General features: G+C 37.0%; 2 protein-coding genes across 6 annotated transcripts in view; one reads left to right on the top strand and one right to left on the bottom strand.

The window, feature by feature from the left end:
• The window catches only part of LOC139780237 (adenylate cyclase type 5-like), a 94,957-nt gene extending 79,830 nt beyond the window's left edge, over positions 1–15,127 (top strand). Inside the window, exons 8-9 of one of the 2 annotated variants that reach the window (XM_071718788.1) lie at positions 14,034–14,183; positions 14,501–15,127. In XM_071718788.1, the coding sequence (XP_071574889.1) occupies positions 14,034–14,183; positions 14,501–14,521 (171 nt within the window). In that variant the 3' untranslated portion in view covers positions 14,522–15,127. Of the gene's footprint in view, positions 1–48; positions 1,666–14,033; positions 14,184–14,500 lie in introns of those variants that run through there. The other variant, XM_071718789.1, reaches the window with a different exon arrangement.
• The window catches only part of LOC139780236 (uncharacterized), a 96,499-nt gene extending 71,027 nt beyond the window's left edge, over positions 1–25,472 (bottom strand). The window contains exons 1-7 of one of the 4 annotated variants that reach the window (XM_071718779.1): positions 24,752–25,472; positions 24,528–24,652; positions 24,152–24,272; positions 23,790–23,841; positions 23,479–23,722; positions 23,256–23,379; positions 22,926–22,977 (exon numbers count right to left, since the gene is read on the bottom strand). The gene's annotated coding sequence lies outside the window, so the exon portion shown is untranslated. Of the gene's footprint in view, positions 1–22,925; positions 22,978–23,255; positions 23,380–23,478; positions 23,842–24,151; positions 24,273–24,527; positions 24,660–24,751 lie in introns of those variants that run through there. The other 3 variants (XM_071718782.1, XM_071718778.1, XM_071718781.1) reach the window with 3 other exon arrangements.
• Positions 25,473–27,038: the final 1,566 nt, after the last annotated feature.

Below are 27,038 nucleotides of genomic sequence, written 5' to 3'. Positions count from 1 at the left end.
TCACCCATTCTAGCTGTAACTTTTTTTCCTTTTCCGTCCGTTTCTTAGCATGAAGAATGAAGGGGATAGTTCGCGATGGAACGGAGAGGCAATCCGGTGTCGACCCTTATCTTGGCTATCCGGCCTACAATCTTTTCCACTCCAAAAGTGTAACGTGACCTTGCGTCGCTGTGGACAGCCTCACTGACGACCACGAGGCTGAGGATCATTCCGAAGGGTCGACCCGTGTGTATCTTAATAGCCGCAGTAACTATCGATTTTGTTACTAAAATAATTCGGCTCGAATATAGCCTACGGTGTAAACTACCCGCGCCATGACGTAAATAGCTATTTCTCCGGTGTCATCTTCAAATAAAGATAAACAGCCGGCGATAGGCGGAGAAATTGGCGAGAATGGCAATCGTGCTAGTCGAAACATTGTAGCGAGTTAAATGGAATGAAATAATGGAGAGCCCGACGCGACAGCCGTAAGCGGCTCTTACCAATACGAAGCGAATACGAAGCGAAGGGAAGATAACAGCGATGAAAACGATGGAAATACAACGATAGTGTAACAATGACGCGAATTAGATATTCAGCATTCTAAAATGTTTAATACTTATAAAATATGAGTAATAACTATCCTATAAAAAGATGACTTTATTCTTTAATAAGGAATCCAAATAATCACATCAACATTGTATCTGAAAATGCAGCCAATTTGTACGAAACAATTATTTCAAACATTTAATTTTACTTATCTGAGAAGCAATTAATTAATTTGGAATAGAATTATATTAAAGAGCATATACATCAAGAGAAACCTTGAATTTTAGGATTAATACAGAGTTTCTCGGGACTGGCATTGTGTGGTTAGTTCTATTTGCGTTTCCGGAACTTCAATTTATCCCGGCAGCGTGCAATCTTAATAACATTTACGCGAGTGAACCTATTCTAGTTTCGGTGTATCGCCGAGATGCTCTCATCTTCTGAGAGCCATGACGTGCGCGCGGTAGCAAAAGAGAAAAATAATTAGGTATTTCGAACAGTTTTACAAATATGCAAGGTCCGTTATATGTCAGACACACAACGGCGAGTTCGGGGCAAATTTTTCTCTTTTCAAACAGGATATTTCTCTCAAACTAATTTTCGTGATAATATGCAAGAGAGCCTTATTTTCACGACGAGACTGGGTTATACGCAAACGGTTATTGTATGTTTCGTACGAGCGGCACAAAGTGCAACGTTGGTGTTGATCACATCGACGAGACGCACAGAGAGTAAATGTATGCGCGCGCGCGTGCGTGCGTGCGTGTGTGTGTGTGTATGTGTGTATGTATGTGTATTTAGGATGAGAAAAGTAGCAAAAGGTTTTGTCGACGCTGTCGTGGTTGCGTCGGTAATTTCGCCAGATAACACGCAAAGACGCTAGAATGCTCTTCCACTGAAATCAGAAGGGAATGGGTAGGGAGGTTAATAGAAAGAAGAGAGTCCCGACGAAAACCTTGTCCTGACGCGTTTCCATCTCGCGAGATTACCATCGATTCTCGTACAATCGGCCGCTCGTTCGCGAAAAAAGTTACGACGGAGAACATTGGTTCGGCAGCCACTCGCAGGAGATTGGTATTAGGGAATTTTCCGAGTTTCCTACAGCGCACGCTATATTATAATGCCTAATCAATCACATTTTCGGTGTGTTATTCATTTATTCCTTCATCCTTCAGTATAAAGTTCAATCAAGTTTACGATATATTATGCACGTTATCATATTCAGTAACTTGCTGATGGTTTTACATTTTGATCAGATAAGTGTCATTCTACTGTACAGTTGTGTTTTCTAAACTTTTCGGATGCTGCAAAGATGGAATGCATAGAAATTATGTAATAAATAATTTTTTTGTCCTAATAAATAAATGAAAAAAAATTAATATTTTATTTAAAGCCCAAAGTTAAATATTTGTTTTATAGATAGTTTTATTTGTGCATAACATCGTGTCGATCTTCGCTAGTGACTTATCTTCCCAAGACGAATGAAAGCATACAAGAATTTCGAGAGTAATAAATTTTACGTTACAATGAGCTAAATTGAGTTCGCTATGGAAACTGATTATGTAAATTAGGCGGCAATTACGTGCATACTTGTGCGCGAAATAACACATCTCCGGGGCAACGCATATTTGTTCATGCGTGTGCGGAATAACGCGCGTGAAATAATGCATTACTGCCGCGAACGAACGCGGACACACAAACACGAATGCTCGAATAAAAACGAGGGTACAAAGGACCGAATGAAACAGCCTCGCCGAAAGGCTGCCATTTTGCAAGAACGTTCATTCGGTCGTTCGCTTTTACCATTTTGAGCTTAAAAAAGCACAATGCGCGACCACACAGAGGGAGAAATCTTTCGTTGCGGCACATAAAATGTCGATCCTGCGAGACTCTTGCATAAACGAGTACATGTTAGTTGTTCAGAAAAGAGTGGGGAATGCTCGCGATTTTATTGCACGAACGTTGGTTGACTTTTAATCTATGTTTAATCATATTCTTTGTCCATTCCCAAAGGCACAAAAAAGACAAAGAGTGAATTAAACCGCGGTTAATGCAACGTTGATCATCTCTCCTTGTAAAACGTGACATAATTACGAAACTCATGTGGCCGTTTCTTTGCGTGTACATAATACCTCTCAAAGGCAACTCTCAAACCTCAAAGAACATTTCGCGAGTTTCGCGTTTTCGCAAAAACATTTTTGGAGCTCGCTACCTCTGCTCTTCAGTCAAACGGACATTCACAAACGTGAACTTTCAAAATAACTACGTCCGTGGCCCGCGCACGTTTAATTAGAGCATCTGAGAACGAACTGAACGGAACTTGGTAGATCCCTACTGAAGTATGTTACTGAGGTATGAGAACTTTCGCGATGTCGTTATGATCGTTGATTTATATTTTCAATGAGGTCGGGAGAGAGAGAGAGAGAGAGAGAGAGAGAGAGAAAGGCTACCTACGAAAGTTGAAATAAACAGGAAGCTTTATCATAAAACGTAAACTCCGTGTTGATGAAAAATAGATTGCCAGAGGCGGAATCGACTCTCCTCGACGATGTGCTTTTTTATTTATACACTTTTAACGCATGCGTTGATGCTCCTCGTATACCCTTTCCGCCACTGAAATCAGAGTAATTATTTTATTGCGTATTTTACTACATATTTAAACGGCCGATTGTAGCTGGCTCGTGGCGTCGGTAAAAATAAATACGCGTTTCGATTTTATTCCGAAATTTCTGAATTATCCGTGTATGAATAATATCGCAGCGAAATATCCGCGAATGATGAACAATTTTGGTAATTGGTAATGTAACGAAGAATTTTTTTAAATGACAACGCGTACTTTCTTCCTTATATAGAGATTGTTATTAATGTTGCAAGTGTACAATTAACGTAATTTCTTAAAAAGAAAATCAGACACAAATTATTTGAAGAAATAGAGTCATACCCTTTTTAGCTGCATGCTACGAAGAACAACTCTAATAACATGCAAACGCGTTGGTTACGTGTACAACCCACGTAAACCGCAATGGATGCGGCATTAAATTTTTATTGTCATAAATTACTGTTTTTCTCTTTGTTTCTTCATTATCTTATTTCGTTTTATGTTATCTTTTGATAGATATTAATCAGTTTTTAATTAACGTAATGGAAAAGGGTTATATATATATATATATATATATATATATTATGACGACGTCACGCTAAGAGTAAAATTATACCGCGTTGCGATCATATAAATATAAACACATCAAAAAGTTACAATAAACAAGATTTTTAGAAATTTAATATAAATATAAAGATACGGGTGGCTATTACCATAAGTTCCAAAAATCACATTTTAATAAAATATTAAGGGAAATTGTAACAGAATTATTATAAGAGTCAGGAAGGTCTAGAAACTCATGAATATTACGAGGATTTAATCTAACATGAAGAGTTCTCGCAACTTTTATATCGATAATTCTCCAGAGTAGTTTCACTTGTTGCAGAAATTGATACGCAATTCACTCCTTCATTACATTTCATTAAAAACATTTCTTTTATTTAACATAAATGTTACTTTAATTGTAATTGAAACAGAAAACGTCTTCGCGTATCTGTCAACTGCTGACAGTGCTGATAAACATTAATGAACTACTTTTCTTGTATCAAAATATTGAACTTACACTTTTTAGATATTACGCAATACCTCGTAGCATCGGAATTATGTCATTTTAGATTTAAAAAATCGTGCTCGGAAATATGTGCAAGTATCATCGTTCCGCAAGCGCACATTCGGTAAGAGAAACGCATTATTTAACGTTGCTCTTGGAAAGCACTTACAAACTTGGAGCATGTGGTTGATCTCGACACGTGGATAAAGTGTCTCCGCGTTCCGCTAATAGCGCGGAAATGTATTCCGCGTTGCGTTAATTGGTACGAGTGTTGCAGCGCTGGCGGAAGTTATGAACGGAACAAAGAGAATCCCGTCGCGTCGCGCGGCTTGATCCGCTTAGGAATTAATTGCGTCTCATCGGAGTTCGCCACGATATTATATCCAATCGGGTCAATTAACGTGCCGTTTTACTTATAAATAAAATTCGAAGAATCATATATTCGTCAGTAATTCCTCGCCAACAATGGGATTTTTGTCTTTCTGCGAAAGAGCTAGTTGATTATCAACTTTTAATGAGACGACGTGTCATCAGATAAGAGGCTTTAGTAACGTCCGTAGCTCGTCCGTAGTTTACTTGATTTGATTTGCGCCAAGTTTATTGTGGCGACGAGAAACTATAACGTTTCAGTTAACAGCTTTCCTACATAGTTACGTCTGTGTCAAGTGGTAAAGTAAACCTGCGGAGACTAATGATGTAGATAAGCTAGGGCACGACTTGTAATTGATAGGGATATAATTTGGAGTTTATTAAGAGTAAGATTACTAATTAGAAATATAGAGACGCTGAACCCACTGGACAAAGATCGCGTTTCGATAAGGGGAGATTTGTAGTGTCCAAGACTGTCCGGTGCAAGCACTCCTTTAATTACGACACAATCCCATGACAGAAAACCCGATCACTATGTCCGGTATCAAGTTTTCTCTGTAAAATCTGTCCGCTGATTTCAAGGAAACAAAGGCAGAAGATAGAAGCTGAACGAGCAAAACGGTCAGTCGACATCGAGATAACGGTGGTCTTTATGAGGAAGAAATACAACGTGAAATTATCTTCTCACAAGACCGAGCAGGAATTAATTACATAATATAGAAAAGCTCTTAATAACTGAATTATAATGAAGTTGACCTAAATTATTAGTTTACAGAAATGTCATATCATGCAGCCTAAAGAAAACAGCAACGATTTTATGATTATTAATTGAAACTAAGCCGACATAAATAATAATCAAAGTATAAACCCTATACATGTTTACGATATATTTGCTCAATGCATCAACGCCACGTCGTGAATTTATAATAAGAAACTATATTAATTTCAACGATTGCACAAACATCACGTGCCATGGTATTTCTTCTCGAATAACATCCTCAGGGTAGAATAGTTGTTTACCCTTATAGACGAGAACTTGGGGTAATCGTAACGAATATCACATAATGAGCGACGACGAGCGCGTATATTCATTTCAGGAGCGAAACGTGAGCCCTGCTCAAGCGTACTTCCGCGGCGATCACGTGCACGGGACTCGAATCGATCGACAACGCATCTCTCGGGGAAGTAAGTTCTCGCGGGGTCGGAAACGGAAGTCGCATGGGTGCCTCGGCTCAATGAGGAGAACGCGAAGACGGAAGGAGGGGAAAAAAGCGAATCGATATCTCCTGCACGCTCGGGAGCACTCTTCGACTCTCGTGTCTCAGGTCGACCCCCTTGTCGATGCGGCTACCAACCCCGCGACGAAGCCCCCGACGACGACGACGACGACGACGCTCTAATGACGCGGACGGAATAATGAACGGACGGAAAACATCGCGCGAGGTCGACTGCCGTTTGCTTAATTGCTGCTCTCGGCGAGACACAGCGAAAATTAGGAAGAACTTAATTGCACGCGAGTTATCATTTTTCAACTGAAGCCGCGAGTTTGAAAAAAGGAGTCTTTTCACGCGAGCCGCTTTCAACAGCGACTACGGTACATTTGTGCCACGACTCGTCGTCCGAAAGCTCCCATTAATTTTCATACACGCACGAACGTGATGCCGCAATGGCGAACATGCCGTTGAAAAGTGACTTGTAGACAAACGGAGATTTCTGGTTCAACTGGAAAGTTAGTTGCATTACATAAATCTTGATTTTATGTGAACTTCTCGATGTAAATTGAAGAACGTGATGGTGAAATGAAAGAGGACTACGTAACAATTTTCTCACGTTAGAAAATATAATCTAGTCGCATCAAGATTCTATTTCCAATAAATTCTATTTCCAGCATTCACAAAAGGATGAACGATACATTAAAGCTGCAAATGCAATGCGAAAAGCGTCAATGTATGGTGACATGAAAGAGATGCGATTTTTCGACTCGAAAGCTGCGTATTATCGACATACGTGCATCGACTACGCTGCCATCAAGACGGCAACATGTCCGCTTGCATCAGATTCATCGATAACTCTGATGGATCACTCGCCGTAAAAATGCCCGCGTCAAAAACGTGTTTCGTTACGAAGCAAACTTGCATCAGGGCGATAAAAAGTTTAAGCATTATAAAAAGTTGAAGTATTGTACAAAACAATTTTATTTACAATTAGTTAAAACAAGAATGTAATGATAAACTATTTAATTATAATGTATAATTATTTTACGTCTAATTTCTCTTACGTTGGAACGCCGAATTGTAAATAAGACTCTTTTCTCTAGTAAATTTATTTTAACATTTTCTATTAAAAATTTCTCTCAATAAAATTTTAACTTAAATTTCAATTTTAATTTTAATGAAGACTTGAAAAAAATTACTATACAAATTATAGAGATTTTTGTGAGATGACGAGAAATCCGCTGTTGCAATCATCATGTATTATTTAATCGCAAAACAATTCTTTCAACGGATTTTCAACAAAATAGCAAGCATACGCGTTTAAATGTACTGGAAACAGATAGCTGTAAAAAATTTAAACGGATTGTTGCGAGCGAACATAAATTTCCGTCCCACGTTCTAATGTTCTATCGTCTCGCGACAAAAACAAGTCGAGGTAGTATAAAGATTGTAAAGTATAAATGTTAAAGCAAATATGCGTATAAAAGCAGCATATGTTTATTGAATTAATGCAAATTACATAAAAATAGAAACCAATGTTTTCTCCATAAATAATTTAAATTTCATAATTTATTTGTAAAAAAGGTACCTCTCTATATACATATATACATATGTATGTATATATTTCATAAAATATAGATATTTTTTCTCTTTTTGACTTTCTATTTATATAAAAAATTATTTATTTAATTACAAGTTGAATAAAAGTATTACGGCAATATGAAATATTTTGAAGAAATTGCGTTTTATGATTTTTTAAGAAATTCTTATCTGAGAAGAAAAAAAACATGAAAATGGAGTGAGAACGCGAGGAGAGCGCGAATATCTTTCAGTAATAAAGGTGCGAGTATGCGCAGCCGAGAGCTACGCTCAGGCTCAAGTAGTAGAAATCTGAATACGGAGCGACAGGTCGCAGTAGTTTGTGCGTTTCTCGTTTTCCTCTCGTAAGTTCGCATTTGACTTCTCGGCCGATAGCGAAGAAGTTCTCCGTAGAATTTTATTGTTGGATGGTTCGAATTTACTCGAATTGTCAATTAGAGCAATTGAAGCAATTTCTCGTACTGAAACAATAAAACGATATGCCAATTCTGTGCAGCGTTATTAAATGCGATTAATTATTGTATAATAATAAAAATGTATTATAAAATTATATTGTAAAGAATACATATGTGAATATATATATATATATATATATATATATATATACACTCTATGATATAATTCTATATAATATATACATTTCTATACGTATTCATATTTTTAATATAGCTATATTGATAAAATTTTATGTATATTTACATTGATTTTTTTATATAAAAATTTAATTTTGTTGTTTATTTTCGCTTAAAAATCGCTGACTTTTATACGCGATTTTCCGTTCGTGTTACAATTGAAAATTTTATGAACGGAAGACTTATTAAGAATACACGAATTATATCAGTACGATGATAATTCTGGTCACAACGTTGTAAATTCATAATAAAAGTTGTAAATACATGAAAAGCTGCAAATTCATGACATGATAGGAAAGACAGAGAAGCAAAGAAAGAGATCAAGACCAGCCGTGCGGCGAGCACAAATCAGAAAATTCAATTGGCGTTTGAAGTCAAGAGGGTTTCGTCGCTCGAGCAGAAACAGGAAATATGATTGAATGAGAGTGCTCCATGAAAACTGTAAGGAGAGTTACATATATTCGACTGGAAAAATATTGTTCCCTACTCGCCTCATCTACTTGCGAATTCCATCCGACCCGTAATTGGACACAATCCGATACAACATGATTAATAAGAATCCCCACTAGTTTTAGCAATGTCTTTGAAGTCAACATTACCTATACGTAAGCTATATCGATAAATGTGCTATCGAAGTATTCAGAACAGCCATCGATGGAAACGAGATTTAATGCCAATTAATTCACGAAGAGAATAATTTATACAGCTGCTTTGATGCGACGTCTTATAAGTTGCAGTATAAAGATTATTAATATAATTATTATATTAAGATTAATAATTAATATATTCTAGTGTAATGAGTATTATTATCAAGATATAAATTATATGAATATTTTAAGTATTCTGTACATATTTTGTACTATTATTGAAGCTGTATTTATATATTTGATATTAATACTTTATTGCTCATGTTTATGTAAATTAAAAAGAGTATTAAAAACATATTGAACCGTATTGAATAGATTAATAAAAAGCTGAAATATTATGTAATTGATTTCATAACATTCTTTCATCAATCTTTTAAAATATTATTAATAATTCACATTATTAATTGTTATGTTAAATTTGTATGTTTTAAACATAAAAAAGTCTGAGAAGACAGTAAATGTTCTTAAAATAAAAAATTTTATATTTTTATAATTTTTTAAATATGTTATAACTACATCATTATCTGTAATTGATTTATATTAGGCTTCTTTCTCTTTCCTTCCTTTATCTTTTTGAATTCTTGTTTGTTTGCGATCAACAATATCATATGCACCTCTATCTTTGTGCGAGTTCATCGAGTAATATGCAATTCCCTTACAGACGCCGTTATATGAGCCTCATGAAAGCATTCTCAGTGCAGTTTTCAAAGCAGCCAGCTGATTATGAGGCATAAAAAGCATTTCTTTAGCTCGGCGCGCTTTTTAAATCCTTCTGCGAAACTCGACCTCCATTACAGCGGACAAATCAGCCGACGAGGCGACGTTTCTCTCTATTGCGACCTTGTACCTTTGTTAGACATATGTGAGGCCGGCCGTTTTCCCGCGACATGCAATATTCAAGCGGGTCTTGTAGAATTCTCCCTTAAATTCGCAACGATCTGACCTGCGGATAACGCAGGAGAACCGCGAATCTCCCGAGAGACCGATGTAACTCTCTAAATAATTAAGTTCAGAACCGCATCTACGTACATACTCTGACTTGGCGGAATTCTAATTGACGGGAAGCAAAGTATCGTCTATAGCGGCCAAAAGTTAGTGATTCTCACTCTCTCTCCCTCTCCTCCCCCCTCCTCCTCCTCCTTCGCCCTCCCTCCCTCTATCCTTCCTTAAACCAGAATTTCACATAATATGGATACTATGTTCAAATACAAATCGTGTAGAAATAGAGGAGAATACTTTAAAATATTCTAACATTTCGACCCGCAACAAAACCAAATTTAGGAAAGTAATTTTTACATTTTTTCATAAATTTTTGCGCAGAATTTAATGTTAATATAGATATGTATTCAGTACAAAAGTATAAGAATATCCTGATGAAAATTAAAGAGGATAAAGAGATTAAATAATGCTTATTCTTTTATTGAGTCGATCTTTTTAATATAATACTTCTAGAAAAATAAGAACATTCTAATGAAAATTAAAGAAGATAAAGATATTATATATAACCGTTTTATTTTTTAAGAAAATTTAAAAAATGCGACAAAAAATGCTGTTTCACGCAAATTTCTATGCTACAGGTATATATATTATCATAAAAATATCTTTGCTCTTGAATACTTTCTTATATCACACAGAGATGATATTTCCGGGAATAAATTTTTCTAAAATTTCTATTAATATTTTTCTTCGTAAGAAAATTGTAATAGTTTTATCAGATCACGTAGAGAAATATTGCCGTGAAGCTCTGCAAAATACCCGCACCAAAAAATGTAGCTCGTAAAAAGAATAGCGAATCGAGGGGTCCAAGATGACGATCCTACAGGTGGTTGCGAATAAATCCGCCTAAGATTACAAATAAGTTATATAGCCACCTGAAGCAATTCCACGCAGGATCCGATAATCCATTTTGAAGATTCACGTAGGACAAGAGGTTGGCCGACCCTTCGCAGATAGTTGACGTACCTTCTATGAAGATAGATCAAAGAGCCGCGCACGGTACAAGCCACCATACAAGGTGTCCCGATAATAACCCATCAGAACTTGGGTTTCATTAGACGGGAGGACTATGTATACAACGTAGGGTTGCATGTAATTGTGTGCGCTGCAACAATCTCTTCGAAACACTGTGAGCAAACTCAACGAGCAGTCCCTTTGATAGAACGCGCCCTTTACTTCGAAATTTTCCTATTTCGCGTAAGGACGCGTAAGGACGAGAAATTTCACTGTCGCGCTGTTTCGGTAAATCGCGGCGGTTTGACTTCGGCTGTTAACCGCGTAATCATACTTCAGAGTACCGCATAGCTAATGTATAATATTAATGCCTTTCAATAGCGCTTCATCATGTCTCTTGACGCCATGTCTTGCATTAACCCTTAAATTGATAACGGCAATTATTACACGAAGCTTTATATTAAATAACAAAATAAAACTATATATGTATAGTGTTTAATATTATTTAGATGTCTAACAATGAGAATAAGGATAAAGATAAAACAAATTTTTTAAACTTTTATATAAACATTTAATATATAAGCGTAATTTTGTTAAAAAGCAAAAAAAATTTTCTTGAAATTCATTTTTCAATCTACGCATCTCTTTGATACTTATTAAAACTGAGAAACTAGTTAATTATGCTTTTATTATGACTTATATTTTCACACAGTAAAAATGTTTTAATACGCAATTGCCTTAATGTTATGTAAACCATCGCGATGGCATTAGCATAAATTGATTAATCTGTCAACAAACTTTAAATTAAAAAAAAAAGAACTTTCTTGTAATTTTATCATTATATGTCAGACCCTATGGTAAACAAAGAGCGGCCATTCAGCCAAGGCACGCAACTTTTAAGATCTTATTTGCTAAAGAACTCGAGACAAGGACGTGCTACGGACATACCAGCCTAAAACGTTTCGATACCAAGTTTCTTCAGGAGCTATAAGTATACTGGGACAATAAGGGTTCCACAATGAATACTAACAGGAGCTTATTTAAATATTGACCGATACGTAAACGAGTTTTGTCAGCGGCGACCGGAAGCGAGCTCTCATGAGTCTCATGTCGTCGTGGCGTTTCTTCTGATTCCTCCGAAGCCCAGCCATCGATTTTCGTCGCCGCAAAGCTACCACCCCCTTAAATACCCATCTCGCCACCACGGCGTGAAAAAGAAAGTGAGGGTCGCTGCTAATCCTCTTCCATTTCACATTGTGCTTATTGGATCGTGTAACGAGAGCGTGTTAGGGCTCGGGGTCTAAAAATAAGGGCGATGTCAATCGGTGGCTGAACCCCGCGAGAGATATTTATCGAGAATGAAACACTTGTCTGTCGTTTCCTACTTCAACTTCCTGCCACTTTGTTGATATAATCAATCTCACACAATATTTTAAATGTATAGGGTATCAGATAAAGAAGAGATAGAGGAAGAAATTGATGTGATTGATAAAACTGTAGAGATTTAACTAAATAATTGCTCAATTGATTATGTAACGGCAAATAATGTTGTTATAGATAAAATCTCTCACCAACATCGAAGTTTATTTCTCTCATAATCTCTTCTTTTTCGTAATACTTTAATGCATATTTATATAAAAACTAAATAATCTACAAAATACCATAATTCCTAGCTTACGTTCCCAGAGCACACAGTAACGATTATAATGGATGTTGTTAAAATATTCGTTAGATTAATAAAAACCCCTGTCTCTTCATCCTGGTTTCAGACCATGTACAAAATCACGATCGTGTAAAGCCGTTTCTGTCGTTCCTGCGCGCGAAATATGCAGTTTCTGCAGTAAATTCAATTCTACGTCTACATTGATTTATAAGAATGTATTTATCTCATCGTCGTTCGGTTCCTTTTGTTAGACAATTCACGCCGCGCCTGGCAAAGTCTGCAAATGTCGCGAATACACGATACAATGTGCCGGATGTGTACTGCACGTGCATCGTTGCAGCTGCACGTGCGATGCATTCGCGAGCAAATTTGCCACCGATAAAGCCGACTGAATCGTGAGCAACGTCGATGGCTTACAAAGTCACCCATACGCGTGATGGCGTTCGTCGATTGTGGGATTCGCGTCCATATGCATTTTTGTCGACAGAGCCGAAGGGCCGCAGCTAAATTGATTCTGATACGCAAAGGTAGAGCTTACACAACTGGTAAAATAAAAACCGTCACGCGCATGTGTAATATTCGCTGGTCAGTTTAGCCCCAAACCAAATATTGTCAAACGTGAGAGTGACAAGCGAATTCTGGTTAACGACAAAAAGTTAAAAATATTACTTCCCGAATTAATGCATATATCCTCGAGTAATATTACTTCAACTGTGTGTATTATTAATAAAATTTTATAATGTATATTTTATGTATCTAACTTATATAACAAAGAAAGAGAAAATTTAAAAGTATATATAATCCATTATTCGCGACTGAATGTCGTAACAAATCACGATATATAGGTATTATCGAATTAACATTCGTAACCGCATCTCGTCGTCTAATCTCTTTTGTTATTTTCACTAACGCTTTTTTCATATTCTTCAACGCTTACAAGATATCTTTTTTCATCCTTCTCCTTCGACTCTTTCCTTTAATCTCCACCCTTCCACTTTGCTAATCCAGTATTAAACTTTCTCTTCCTGCTACGTTCCTTTCTACCCGATCCTCGGCTTATAGCTACTGATCCAGCATTAAAACTCTTCTTAGCAGTCTCGTTCTCGATCCTCATCTTGTGACACTCGTAATCCACTCGTTCTTCCTTATCCTCGCTCATGGATACGCATATGATTCTTTCGTTACAATCGAACAATTATAACCCATGTCATTGTAGATATTTCTTCTGTTTTATGAAGACAGAATTACAAAATCTTTCAAGAAAAATGCATTACCAAAATATTTAGATTATTGAAGTATTTAAAACGAAAAAATACTTTGTACTTTTACTTATTAAATTTCGAAAATGCAGATATGTAATTCGTTCTTTTGTTTCTAATGTACAAGAGATAATTACCGAAGAATTTAATATTAGAATTATGAAATTATGAAAACTCCCTTTAGAAACTTTTATTTAAAAAATTTATTTCCAAAGTTCTTCTAAAAACGGATATTAGATACTGTTTCTTATACATTACTTTGAGAATATTTAATGGCGACATAAAAAAAATGTTTCCTTATCAAATTTATGAAATAAAAACCATACTAACATAAAATTTCTATAATAATGTTCTTTTTTTTTTTATTTAATGTAACTAACATTAAATCTTAATTTCGAAAAAATGTAGAAAAACTAACTAGAATTAACGCAATTCAAGATCTGAAATACTAGAAAAACGATAATTGAATTCAGTTAACTGTAGTTGACTGAATCTAACTGTAAAACTTTATTTCTATTTTAGTTGCTGAGCTCGATCGTAGTAGTCGGTGGGACGAACGTAGCTGGCGCACTGACACATCACCCTCGGGAACTGGCGCAAAGACAAGCATTCCTTGAAACTCGACAATGTGTCGAAGCACGTTTGACCACGCAGCGAGAGAATCAGCAACAGGTATGCTACTGCATTTGCAAAAAGTTCGTATTTGACTCGATTAAAGAATCAAAAAACAAAACTGATAAAATTATATATTTGCAAGAATTATAAATTTTAAAAATAAAAATTTATAAATATATGTTTAATAATAATAAAAATAATTGTAAAAATTAAAAAGATAAAGATATTAAAAATGTCTAATCATTTATAAACTATTATATTTTAAGAAAAAACTTCTGAGTATCGAATTTTTAAGAAATGAAGGGTACTAAAATAAAGCAATAAGAAAAAGATTAATAAGAAATAAAAAGGTAATAAAGAACAAAAAATTTCAGATCTCTAAGAAATTAAGTTGAAGATTAACTTAAAGGACAACGATGAAACTCATTTATCGATAAGGGGAAGAAAGCAAGTAGAACCGTGATACACGAAGTTCGAGACGTTAGGAAATCTGATTTTTCTTCACAGATAGCTATGATAATGTCTCTATTGTTGGAGTCACTAAAATCTCGTTTAGTAAAACCTCATTATAGTTTGAAGTATTATAACAAGATAAAGCTAATATATTTGACGACATCGAGCCAAATTTTATCGGCGTATATCTTGATGATTAAATTCTGATACAAAGAAAATCATTCTTTGATTGAAATTTATATAATTATAATGATCTTATTTATTAAATAATCTTATTTATTTCCAAAAAAATGTAACATGTGTCACATTGCAAAAGGTAGTCAAAGTATATCAACGTTTTTAATAGCAAATAAAACTGTTCATCTAATGGCAACATACGTTTATTTGCCATTTAATATTTTACAACGATCTTATTGCAATTTCTCTCATTTTATCAGTATATAAAAAACATAGAAGTTCTTCTTATTAAAATAGTTAATGACTTGTATTAGTATTAAAAATATATTTATTTTTCAATGTAAAACTTTAATAAAGAATATGCGATATGCGGATCTCTTTCTGTTTCGGTAGACTATTTTCGTATTTCTTTCATAAATAAATACGGTTAACTTATAAATGACACAATTCTCTATTAATGGTAAGGAAGACGATTATCAAGAGACACGGTAGTGTCTCGTGCCAAGTACACGCGGAGCGAGACCGACCGTGACTCTTTTACGCGACGCGACGGGTTGCGAGTACCCAAGATGTTGAGATCTCGATAACGAGTGAACGGATCAAGTTCTAAGTAGGCTTGATCGATAGCTTGGGGTCGACTTTGGGGGGGTATCTCCTATAATATTTTCCGCTACGTGCCCTACGAGCGGAGATATTGCGACGCAAAGTCCAAATGTGAAAATTTATTTTTAAGATACGGAGATACGTCGTCGTCTCTCAATCAATATAACATATATATATCAGAAAATGTCACTTTCACTTTTTCGACGCTGGCGGCGCAGGTATCGCCAGTTTCGATATCGCGCGCGTATTTCGATCGATCTAGTAGGCAAATTAAATAAGGTCGATAGACTTATCGGTCAGGAGGAAGATTTCTATTTAGGTAAATTAGGTATTAGGTATATAATACATATTGAGTCAATTGCTTCATGTTTATCTGGAGAGATTTCGTATCCTTACATCGTATTACCACCGCTGCCGGAAAAGAAGGTTCTCTACGCTTGGCAGAAAGTGCCGCTAGGGAATTTTTAAGTCGATTCTTATGAATCAAGCTTGAATTCGACGTCTAGGTATCCCAGGTTGCCGATGACGAGGTCCAGATAGTGCGCTTCATAGTTTTCGGTGTCCAGGTGTAATAATACGTTGAATTCGATGTCTACGTGTCCCAGGTTGCCGATGACGAGGTCCACATAGTGCGCTCCGTAGTTTTCGGTGTCCAGGTGTAATCGTACGTTGAATTCGATGTCTAGGTGTCCCAGGTTGCCGATGACGAGGTCCACATAGTGCGCTCCGTAGTTTTTGGTGTCTACGTGTATTAATACCTTGAATTCGATATCCACGTGTCCCAGGTTGCCGATGACGGGATCCAGATAGTGCGTTTCATAGTTTTCGGTGTCCAGGTGTAATCGTACGTTGAATTCAATGTCTAGGTGTTCCAGGTTGCCGCTGACGAGGTCCACATAGTGCGCTTCGTAGTTTTCGGTGTCCAGGTGTAATAATACGTTGAATGCGATGTCTAGGTGTCCCAGGTTGCCGATGACGATGTCTAGATAGTGAGCTCCGTAGTTTTCGGTGTCTACGTGTATTAATACGTTGAATTCGATGTCTAGGTGTCCCAGGTTGCCGATGACGAGGTCCACATAGTGCGCTCCGTAGTTTTTGGTGTCTACGTGTATTAATACCTTGAAATTGATGTCTAGGTGTCCCAGGTTGCTGATGACGAGGTCCAGATAGCGCGCTCCGTAGTTTTCGGTGTCTAGGTGTAATAATACCTCGAATTCGATGTCTACGTGTCCCAGGTTGCCGATGACGAGGTTCACATAGTGTGCTTTGTAGTTTTTGGTGTCTAGGTGTATTAATAACTTTAAATCTGAATGTAGGACACGTAGATATCGAATTCGAGGTATTAATACACGTAGACACCGAAAACTACGGAGCGCACTATGTGGACCTCGTCATCGGCAACGTGAGACACCTAGACATCAAATTCAACGTATTATTACACCTGGACACCGAAAACTATGGAGCGCACTATCTGGAACCCGTCATCGGCAACCTGGAACACGTGGACATCGAATTCAAGGTATTAATACACCTGAACACCGAAAACTATGGAGCGCACTATGTGGACCTCGTTATCGGCAACCTGGGACACTTAGACATCAAATTCAAGCTTGATTTATAAGAATCGACTTAAAAATTCCCTAGCGGCAGAATTAAAATTATGTCATGACATAATAAAAATTCGCTGAATTAAAATTATGTCTAGACATAATAAAAATTGGACGAATAATAGTAATCTTTCGGAAGTAGAGGTTTTAAGCTTGAAATTTAAATTTTATTCATTTTTAAAGATAAATTTAGTGTTCCTTCAATTTTTGTGAGAAATGTATAATTTACTTTTACTTAAATATTATTAATTTTTATGTATTTGTTGGTATTGCTAATTTTGTGAATAATTAAAAAATAAAAAATAAAAATGTTTTGCAGATCCTTGCTTAACACTACAAAATAGGTGATATCAGTACAAAATTACCTTTTTCAAAAAAGGTAAAAAAAAGTGCCAAGTACACGCAATGTATTTTGTAAATTCAAAATTTAACCTAAGTGGTAGCTTTATATCTTTTTCACAAAATTATATTATCTAACTTAACTCAAGTGACATGTATTTCAAAAAAAAAGATGTAAAATCTTTAATTTCTTCTTCACAAAATTATATTACCTAACTTAACTCAAGTGACATGTATCTAACCTAAGTGGTAGCTTTATATCTTCTTCACAAAATTATATTACCTAACTTAACTCAAGTGACATGTATTTCAAAAAAGATGTGAAATCTTTAAATTAAATTGCGCCAATTGTAAAGAGAATATGTATATTGCTTTGAAAGATAATTGTTATGCAACTACTTTAAAGAAATAAAACCCAAGTGGTATCTTCGTATTCCTATTCAAGGGTCTTCCTATTCTAAACCCAAGTGATAATAGCTTCTTAATTCTCTTTAACAAATTTTTAATATTACAAAGAATCATTTTAATTACAAAGAATTAAAGAAGTAACAGTACAAAATAAAAATATTTAATTAAAACAAAATAAATAAATTTTTCTTGTAAAAAAACTTGGCGCTGCTTTTTTACTCCTGTCGCATTCTTCCCTAAATTATGTTTATTGTTTTTTATTCAATCAAAAATCTTAGTACTAATGTTTAAATTTTAATGTTTAAATTTCAAAGTCTAGCAGCGCCAAGTTTTTTTACAAGAAAAATTTATTTATTTTGTTTTAATTAAATATTTTATTTTGTACTGTTACTTCTTTAATTCTTTGTAATTAAAATGATTCTTTGTAATATTAAAAATTTGTTAAAGAGAATTAAGAAGCTATTATCACTTGGGTTTAGAATAGGAAGACCCTTGAATAGGAATACGAAGATACCACTTGGGTTTTATTTCTTTAAAGTAGTTGCATAACAATTATCTTTCAAAGCAATATACATATTCTCTTTACAATTGGCGCAATTTAATTTAAAGATTTCACATCTTTTTTTGAAATACATGTCACTTGAGTTAAGTTAGGTAATATAATTTTGTGAAGAAGATATAAAGCTACCACTTAGGTTAGATACATGTCACTTGAGTTAAGTTAGGTAATATAATTTTGTGAAGAAGAAATTAAAGATTTTACATCTTTTTTTTTGAAATACATGTCACTTGAGTTAAGTTAGATAATATAATTTTGTGATATCTGGAGACGTCGCGGAGATCACAATTGAGAGATCTGTTTTAACGTCAGATCCAATAATCTTCTAATCGACATTGATAAAACCATGTCATGGAAGTAACGATTATTATCATTCCCGCGGCGTACCATTCTACCGGAATCTCGAGTAATTGACGCCTTTATTAATTATTAATGATGCCATCAATGTAGACCGCACGTGAATGCACAAAGAGGATTTGTGTTCTATGTTCAGAAACCGCGAATATGGCTCGAATAGTTCAATCAGAAAATAACGTACATTTAAAAATTCTTTCCCACAGAAATCAATATAGAAATTAAAACTATTCTAAAGTTAGATTCCAATTAAAGAAACTTTTTTAATTAAAGGAAAAAAAACTTTAATTCTTTTAACAAATCTAGCAATTTTGCATATGCCTGGAAAAAGAAAATATCACTTAACTGATGTTAATAAATATTAGTAAACGACTGTCAAGTTAATGGATTATGAAATTTGATTTCCTGATTTTCCATATTACACTATAATATGTCATAATTTGCAGTACGAGTTTGGTAAATAAAATGTTTTTAGGTTTTAATTCACACAATTAAAAATAGTAGTAAAAGTTTCGTGTCAGTTTCCCGTTAAAATGCGCAAAATCACTGCCTTGGTTACTTCAGTTGAAGCACTTTCGCAAAACTCAAACTAAGTGGAAAGCATTTATATACATACGAAAAACCTCACAGAATCGATCCCTTTTGAACTAATTGACGTCTTTTCTTTTTCGTAGTACAATACAATATCGACATAATTCGGATTGGAACATGTTAAGTAAAGACGGCTTTAAAAAAATATGCTAAATAAAAATCATAACGGTGAGATTTCGTTAATTTTCCGAACAAACTTCTTAACGCTCTCAACAAATTGAAAATTTACAAAAGCGACTAAAGTACGTCAGATGCTATAGTCAGTATAGTCAGTCGCACAATATCCAGCGCGAAGTCACTCATCTGTGGGGTTCGAAGATGAAAACGCGTCGCGCTACAGATAAATCTCAAGACTCGTGTATAATATCGTCGTTGTCGGACGCGCGATTAGAAATCTCTTTCACAAAGAATTCAGGGTATGGCGATAACGAGCGATTCGATTTGGACTTCCATTCGGAGATCCGAAAGGATTCGCCGATGGAACATTTCACGAACGATTGTCGTCGAGCGTATATAGGTGAATGTATGTATAGAAAGTACTCAGAATCATTGTGCATTCTTTCATTTCTACAGATTTCCTGGTAAACTCGCAATCAAGTTTTCCATAGCGAAAACTCGAACAACGATTTTACAAATAAATACACAACCTTTCATGAAGTCATATTTGGATTTTTCAAATATCGAATTAATAATATATGATAGCATGACATCAAATAAGAATTTTTTAAATTAGTAAATAACGAAAAATTGCGCTATTTTTAGATATGTAAAAGAAAATGTTCAATAACCGCGTTTATATTATCTTTATAAGTGAATAAAAAATACGCAAATTTTCCATAAATTATATCTCACGCTCAATCTGACAAATAATTAACGGGAGAGCAATAGTTTACGGAAGTTTACGTAACAAAAAAAAAGAAATGTGTACGACCAATGTGCGAAATCAAACTGCGTGCTCATTGAATAGCTGGAATATCACATGTTCAATTCCTTGTTGTCGATACGCGTGTTGTTTTTAACACGCCCGTGGTCCTGTGGTCTTTGTGAGAATTTTATCCCGCGGGAATGTTAAACGATATTGCAGTATAATTATTATTTTACGATGCCGCGGGCCCAATATTCTCGTTCTGCTTCATTGTTTATAGAACTTTGGCATTGCGCGTATTAAAACAAAACGACGTCTGCATTGAAAAGCGTGCGAATTTAGCCGAAATACGGCGGTCGGCCAACAAAGCCCCGGGGTGAATTTATTTCGCGTGAACGTGTTGTCCAACAGTCGGAAAATAATGGACAAACTGTTTGCCGAGGCACAAGAGCTTTAATAAATAGAGTGCGCCGATTGTTCATCAACTATTTTTTTTCAACTCTCACGTATTATCACTCAGCCCAGTTGAAGCACCTCCTCCTAGTTAAAATAAACTATTTAAACAACAGCGGAATATACTTCGAAATAGAGGCAACGCTTCCCTTATTTCTGAGACAAATGAACGAATGTAATGAACAGGCAGCTCTAACTTTGTCATTACTTCATTTCACTACTACTACTACTTCCTCATTTGTTGTTAAGACTTTCTTTTGCTAAGACTTATTTTTATTTATTTTTATGCTTTTTATTTATAACTATTATTTAAGTATTTGTGTTAAGTATTTTATCTCTCATTTATATTTATATTTTTACTTATTTCGTTGTAGAATATATAATACTGTAACTAATATCAGTACAAAATTACCTTTTTCAAAAAAGGTAAAAAAAAGTGCCAAGTACACGCAATGTATTTTGTAAATTCAAAATTTAACCTAAGTGGTAGCTTTATATCTTTTTCACAAAATTATATTATCTAACTTAACTCAAGTGACATGTATTTAAAAAAAAAAGATGTAAAATCTTTAATTTCTTCTTCACAAAATTATATTACCTAACTTAACTCAAGTGACATGTATCTAACCTAAGTGGTAGCTTTATATCTTTTTCACAAAATTATATTACCTAACTTAACTCAAGTGACATGTATTTAAAAAAAAAGATGTAAAATCTTTATTTTCTTCTTCACAAAATTATATTACCTAACTTAACTCAAGTGACATGTATTTCAAAAAAAGATGTGAAATCTTTAAATTAAATTGCGCCAAGAGAATATGTATATTGCTTTGAAAGATAATTGTTATGCAACTACTTTAAAGAAATAAAACCCAAGTGGTATCTTCGTATTCCTATTCAAGGGTCTTCCTATTCTAAACCCAAGTGATAATAGCTTCTTAATTCTCTTTAACAAATTTTTAATATTACAAAGAATCATTTTAATTACAAAGAATTAAAGAAGTAACAGTACAAAATAAAAATATTTAATTAAAACAAAATAAATAAATTTTTCTTGTAAAAAAACTTGGCGCTGCTAGACTTTGAAATTTAAACATTAAAATTTAAACATTAGTACTAAGATTTTTGATTGAATAAAAAACAATAAACATAATTTAGGGAAGAATGCGACAGGAGTAAAAAAGCAGCGCCTAGTTTTTTTACAAGAAAAATTTATTTATTTTGTTTTAATTAAATATTTTTATTTTGTACTGTTACTTCTTTAATTCTTTGTAATTAAAATGATTCTTTGTAATATTAAAAATTTGTTAAAGAGAATTAAGAAGCTATTATCACTTGGGTTTAGAATAGGAAGACCCTTGAATAGGAATACGAAGATACCACTTGGGTTTTATTTCTTTAAAGTAGTTGCATAACAATTATCTTTCAAAGCAATATACATATTCTCTTGGCGCAATTTAATTTAAAGATTTCACATCTTTTTTTGAAATACATGTCACTTGAGTTAAGTTAGGTAATATAATTTTGTGAAGAAGAAAATAAAGATTTTACATCTTTTTTTTTAAATACATGTCACTTGAGTTAAGTTAGGTAATATAATTTTGTGAAAAAGATATAAAGCTACCACTTAGGTTAAATTTTGAATTTACAAAATACATTGCGTGTACTTGGCACTTTTTTTTACCTTTTTTGAAAAAGGTAATTTTGTACTGATTATGATTACAATATTGTTTACTTTAATTATTTTTTATTTTATTATATTTTTTCATTTTTCTTATTGCATGTATGAAACAATATAAATATTTTATTCTTTCTATTTGTTGATCCCGAGATATGAATATCATGAGTAAACTTAAATAAGAGCATTAAATTAAAAAGATTTTAATTTTTAAATCTTTATTTGTATTCTACTTTACTTTCTTTATTTTTTATATTTGTTAAAAAAATTATGTTATGTACATATATATATAATTAAAAATTATATTATTTGATTCTAAATATTAACCAAATAACATTATTAATTAATATAATTATTAATAAATAATATTTGATCCTCATGGTATTCACAATTTTCCGAAAAATTCTGTCTTTATACACAGTGTATGCATACGAGTACATTCTCGTATACATCCTAAATTAATCAATAAATATAATAATAAAAAGACATCCAAGATTAAACTTATCCTAATCTGTTTTAACTGATTCATTTTAAGGCAACAGATGTATGGAATGCTATAAACTTATGTTATCATCAAATTGCATACGTTTATCTAGATATGTGGTATACATTTAAGGTATACATTTATGTGGAATACATTTTTCGTGGTATATATTTCATAGGTTGCCACACATCCCCGTTACCTCAAAAAATATGTTAATTCATTACTCACCGACCACGATGCGCAACAGCGGAATTACATCTGCCACGTAGCTACGTTGTATCTGTAATATACAAACATAAAATTCATATTAAAATGGTGTTCAAAAAACCTAATGTTTTGAAACATAATTCCTATGTGGATCAAACTTTTTATTATTCAATTAGATATTAATTTAAATAAGGAAACATTTTACGAAAAGGATCTTTACAAGGATAAATTTCTACAATATTAAATTACTTCTTTTCTTCTAATTATTATTTCTAAATCACGGGGAAATAAAACAACTCGAGAATAAACAGGAAAAATTTACTTTTACACGAAATAAAAAATAATATTTACCGCAAAGTTGTTCCGCTGGCGCCCGATGCCTCTCCCAGGCCTCCTCCTCCTCTCAGGCTGCTCGGGATGTCAGCTTCGCAGGATTCCCTCGCTGCTCCGATGTCACCTTCTACGTCGTTATTTTCTGAAATATTCAAATGAACGATTCGATTAAGTAAAGACAGAACAGATAGAACATTTTTGGACATAAGTAACATAGTACGTAAAAATCAATTACACTCACCACTTTCTTTCCTGCTGTTCCGGCCGCAAAATCCACCTCCACCTCCGGGTCAGATAGGAGTCTCGAGCCACATTGAGACTCGTGGCAATGCAGTGTGACTTCATCCATTAAGCAAGAAAAATCAAGAAGCCATTTCGGCTATATTGCATTAATTTTACGACGTTGTTGCAATATAGTCGAAATGTTTCTTGACCTTTCTCGCTTAATGGGAATGTAATTACTGAAAATAATTAAAAATTATTCCCTACCTACGTTTTAACTATGTCCCTACCTACGCTTATTTCTCCACACTTCCCTACGCTAAAACTCACCGACACCAATGCGCAGCAGCGGAGCTGTATCTGCAACGTCGCTACGATGATTCTGTAACAATCAAACATATAATCCAGATTAGAGCAGGGAAGAAAAGAGACAGTTTGTATTTCGAAAAATAATTACCGAAGGTAAAACACGGAATTCTATATTTCTTTTAATTAAATAAATTTAATAAAAAAACACGTTTAATTTCTTGAAAGTATAATCTATTTACTGAACACAAGAATTCAAAATAGAATTTAAAAAATTAAACTCTTTTTTAATTTCTACTCTCTGACTATCTTTACTATTCGATTGAAAAACCGATTGGTTAAACTTTCCGCGAAAGACACAAAATGTATAAACCAATTATATTTACCGCATGTTGTTCCGCCGGCGCCTGATGCCTCTTCCAGGCCTCCACCTCCTCTCAGGCTGCTCGGGATGTCACTCGTGTTCCCTCGATGCAAAGATGATGCTCCTTCCAGCGCGGATATTTTCTGTAACATAAAAATAATCGAATCGATTAAATACGTGTCACGCGCATCGAACATCTTATTCGTTATTCAGATTAATATTATATTTTAAATTACTTCTTCGAAAAAGGTTTCTACGTTAGAATCAACTTGAATCAAATTTTTCAAAATATCTTTTTTTACTAATTTAAATTCCGAAACACGGTTTAATGTAGGAACTGAATAAGTACAAAGAGGGATTCTATAATATCTTTAAAAAAAATAAAAAGTAATACTTACCAGAAGTGTTGGTACGCCGATGCCCGATGCCTATCCTAGGCCTCCTCCTCCTCTCAGGCTGCTCGGGATGTCAGCTTCGCAGGATTCCCTCGCTGCTCCGATGTCATCTTCTGCGTCGTTATTTTCTGAAACATTCAAATGAAGGATTCGATTAAGTAAAGACAGAAGAGATAGAAAATTTTATGACATAAGTGACATAGTACGTGAAAATGAATTACACTCACCACTTTCTTTTAAGCGCTTCAGGCCACAAAATCCACTTCCATCTCCGGGTCAGCTAGGAGTCTCGAGCCACATTGAGACTCGTGGCAATGCAGTGTGATTTCATTGCCATTAAGCAAGATAAATCAAGAAGCCATTTCAGCTATATTGCATTAATTTTACGACGTTGTTGCAATATAGTCGAAATGTTTCTTGACTTTTCTCGCTTAATGGAAATGTAATTGCTGAAAAGAATTACAAATTATTCCCTTGATGATGTCTTTTGCAGACAAGATTTTTTATACGCTTAACTTTATGAGCGTGATGTCTCGCGGCGCGGAGAGACCCGCGACGGACCGTATAACCGAGCGAGGCGTGTAAATGTCCCGCGGCGGCGCGGAGGGACACGCGACGGACCGTATGAGCGAGCGAGGCGTGTAAATGTCCCGCGGCGGCGCGGAGGGACACGCGACGGACCGTATGAGCGAGCGAGGCGTGTAAATGTCCCGCGGCGGCGCGGAGGGACACGCGACGGACCGTATGAGCGAGCGAGGCGTGTAAATGTCCCGCGGCGGCGCGGAGGGACACGCGACGGACCGTATGAGCGAGCGAGGCGTGTAAATGTCCCGCGGCGGCGCGGAGGGACACGCGACGGACCGTATGAGCGAGCGAGGCGTGTAAATGTCCCGCGGCGGCGCGGAGGGACACGCGACGGACCGTATGAGCGAGCGAGGCGTGTAAATGTCCCGCGGCGCGGCGGAGGGACACGCGACGGACCGTATGAGCGAGCGAGGCGTGTAAATGTCCCGCGGCGCGGCGGAGGGACACGCGACGGACCGTATGAGCGAGCGAGGCGTGTAAATGTCCCGCGGCGCGGCGGAGGGACACGCGACGGACCGTATGAGCGAGCGAGGCGTGTAAATGTCCCGCGGCGCGGCGGAGGGACACGCGACGGACCGTATGAGCGAGCGAGGCGTGTAAATGTCCCGCGGCGCGGCGGAGGGACACGCGACGGACCGTATGAGCGAGCGAGGCGTGTAAATGTCCCGCGGCGCGGCGGAGGGACACGCGACGGACCGTATGAGCGAGCGAGGCGTGTAAATGTCCCGCGGCGCGGCGGAGGGACACGCGACGGACCGTATGAGCGAGCGAGGCGTGTAAATGTCCCGCGGCGCGGCGGAGGGACACGCGACGGACCGTATGAGCGAGCGAGGCGTGTAAATGTCCCGCGGCGCGGCGGAGGGACACGCGACGGACCGTATGAGCGAGCGAGGCGTGTAAATGTCCCGCGGCGCGGCGGAGGGACACGCGACGGACCGTATGAGCGAGCGAGGCGTGTAAATGTCCCGCGGCGCGGCGGAGGGACACGCGACGGACCGTATGAGCGAGCGAGGCGTGTAAATGTCCCGCGGCGCGGCGGAGGGACACGCGACGGACCGTATGAGCGAGCGAGGCGTGTAAATGTCCCGCGGCGCGGCGGAGGGACACGCGACGGACCGTATGAGCGAGCGAGGCGTGTAAATGTCCCGCGGCGCGGCGGAGGGACACGCGACGGACCGTATGAGCGAGCGAGGCGTGTAAATGTCCCGCGGCGCGGCGGAGGGACACGCGACGGACCGTATGAGCGAGCGAGGCGTGTAAATGTCCCGCGGCGCGGCGGAGGGACACGCGACGGACCGTATGAGCGAGCGAGGCGTGTAAATGTCCCGCGGCGCGGCGGAGGGACACGCGACGGACCGTATGAGCGAGCGAGGCGTGTAAATGTCCCGCGGCGCGGCGGAGGGACACGCGACGGACCGTATGAGCGAGCGAGGCGTGTAAATGTCCCGCGGCGCGGCGGAGGGACACGCGACGGACCGTATGAGCGAGCGAGGCGTGTAAATGTCCCGCGGCGCGGCGGAGGGACACGCGACGGACCGTATGAGCGAGCGAGGCGTGTAAATGTCCCGCGGCGCGGCGGAGGGACACGCGACGGACCGTATGAGCGAGCGAGGCGTGTAAATGTCCCGCGGCGCGGCGGAGGGACACGCGACGGACCGTATGAGCGAGCGAGGCGTGTAAATGTCCCGCGGCGCGGCGGAGGGACACGCGACGGACCGTATGAGCGAGCGAGGCGTGTAAATGTCCCGCGGCGCGGCGGAGGGACACGCGACGGACCGTATGAGCGAGCGAGGCGTGTAAATGTCCCGCGGCGCGGCGGAGGGACACGCGACGGACCGTATGAGCGAGCGAGGCGTGTAAATGTCCCGCGGCGCGGCGGAGGGACACGCGACGGACCGTATGAGCGAGCGAGGCGTGTAAATGTCCCGC

This window comes from Temnothorax nylanderi, unplaced genomic scaffold (assembly GCF_030848795.1).
Source record: "Temnothorax nylanderi isolate EJ_2023f unplaced genomic scaffold, tnyl_v1.0 TNYL_tig0269_pilon, whole genome shotgun sequence".
Taxonomy (NCBI): domain Eukaryota; kingdom Metazoa; phylum Arthropoda; class Insecta; order Hymenoptera; family Formicidae; genus Temnothorax; species Temnothorax nylanderi.
This window is presented reverse-complemented; position numbering and strand designations above follow the sequence as displayed.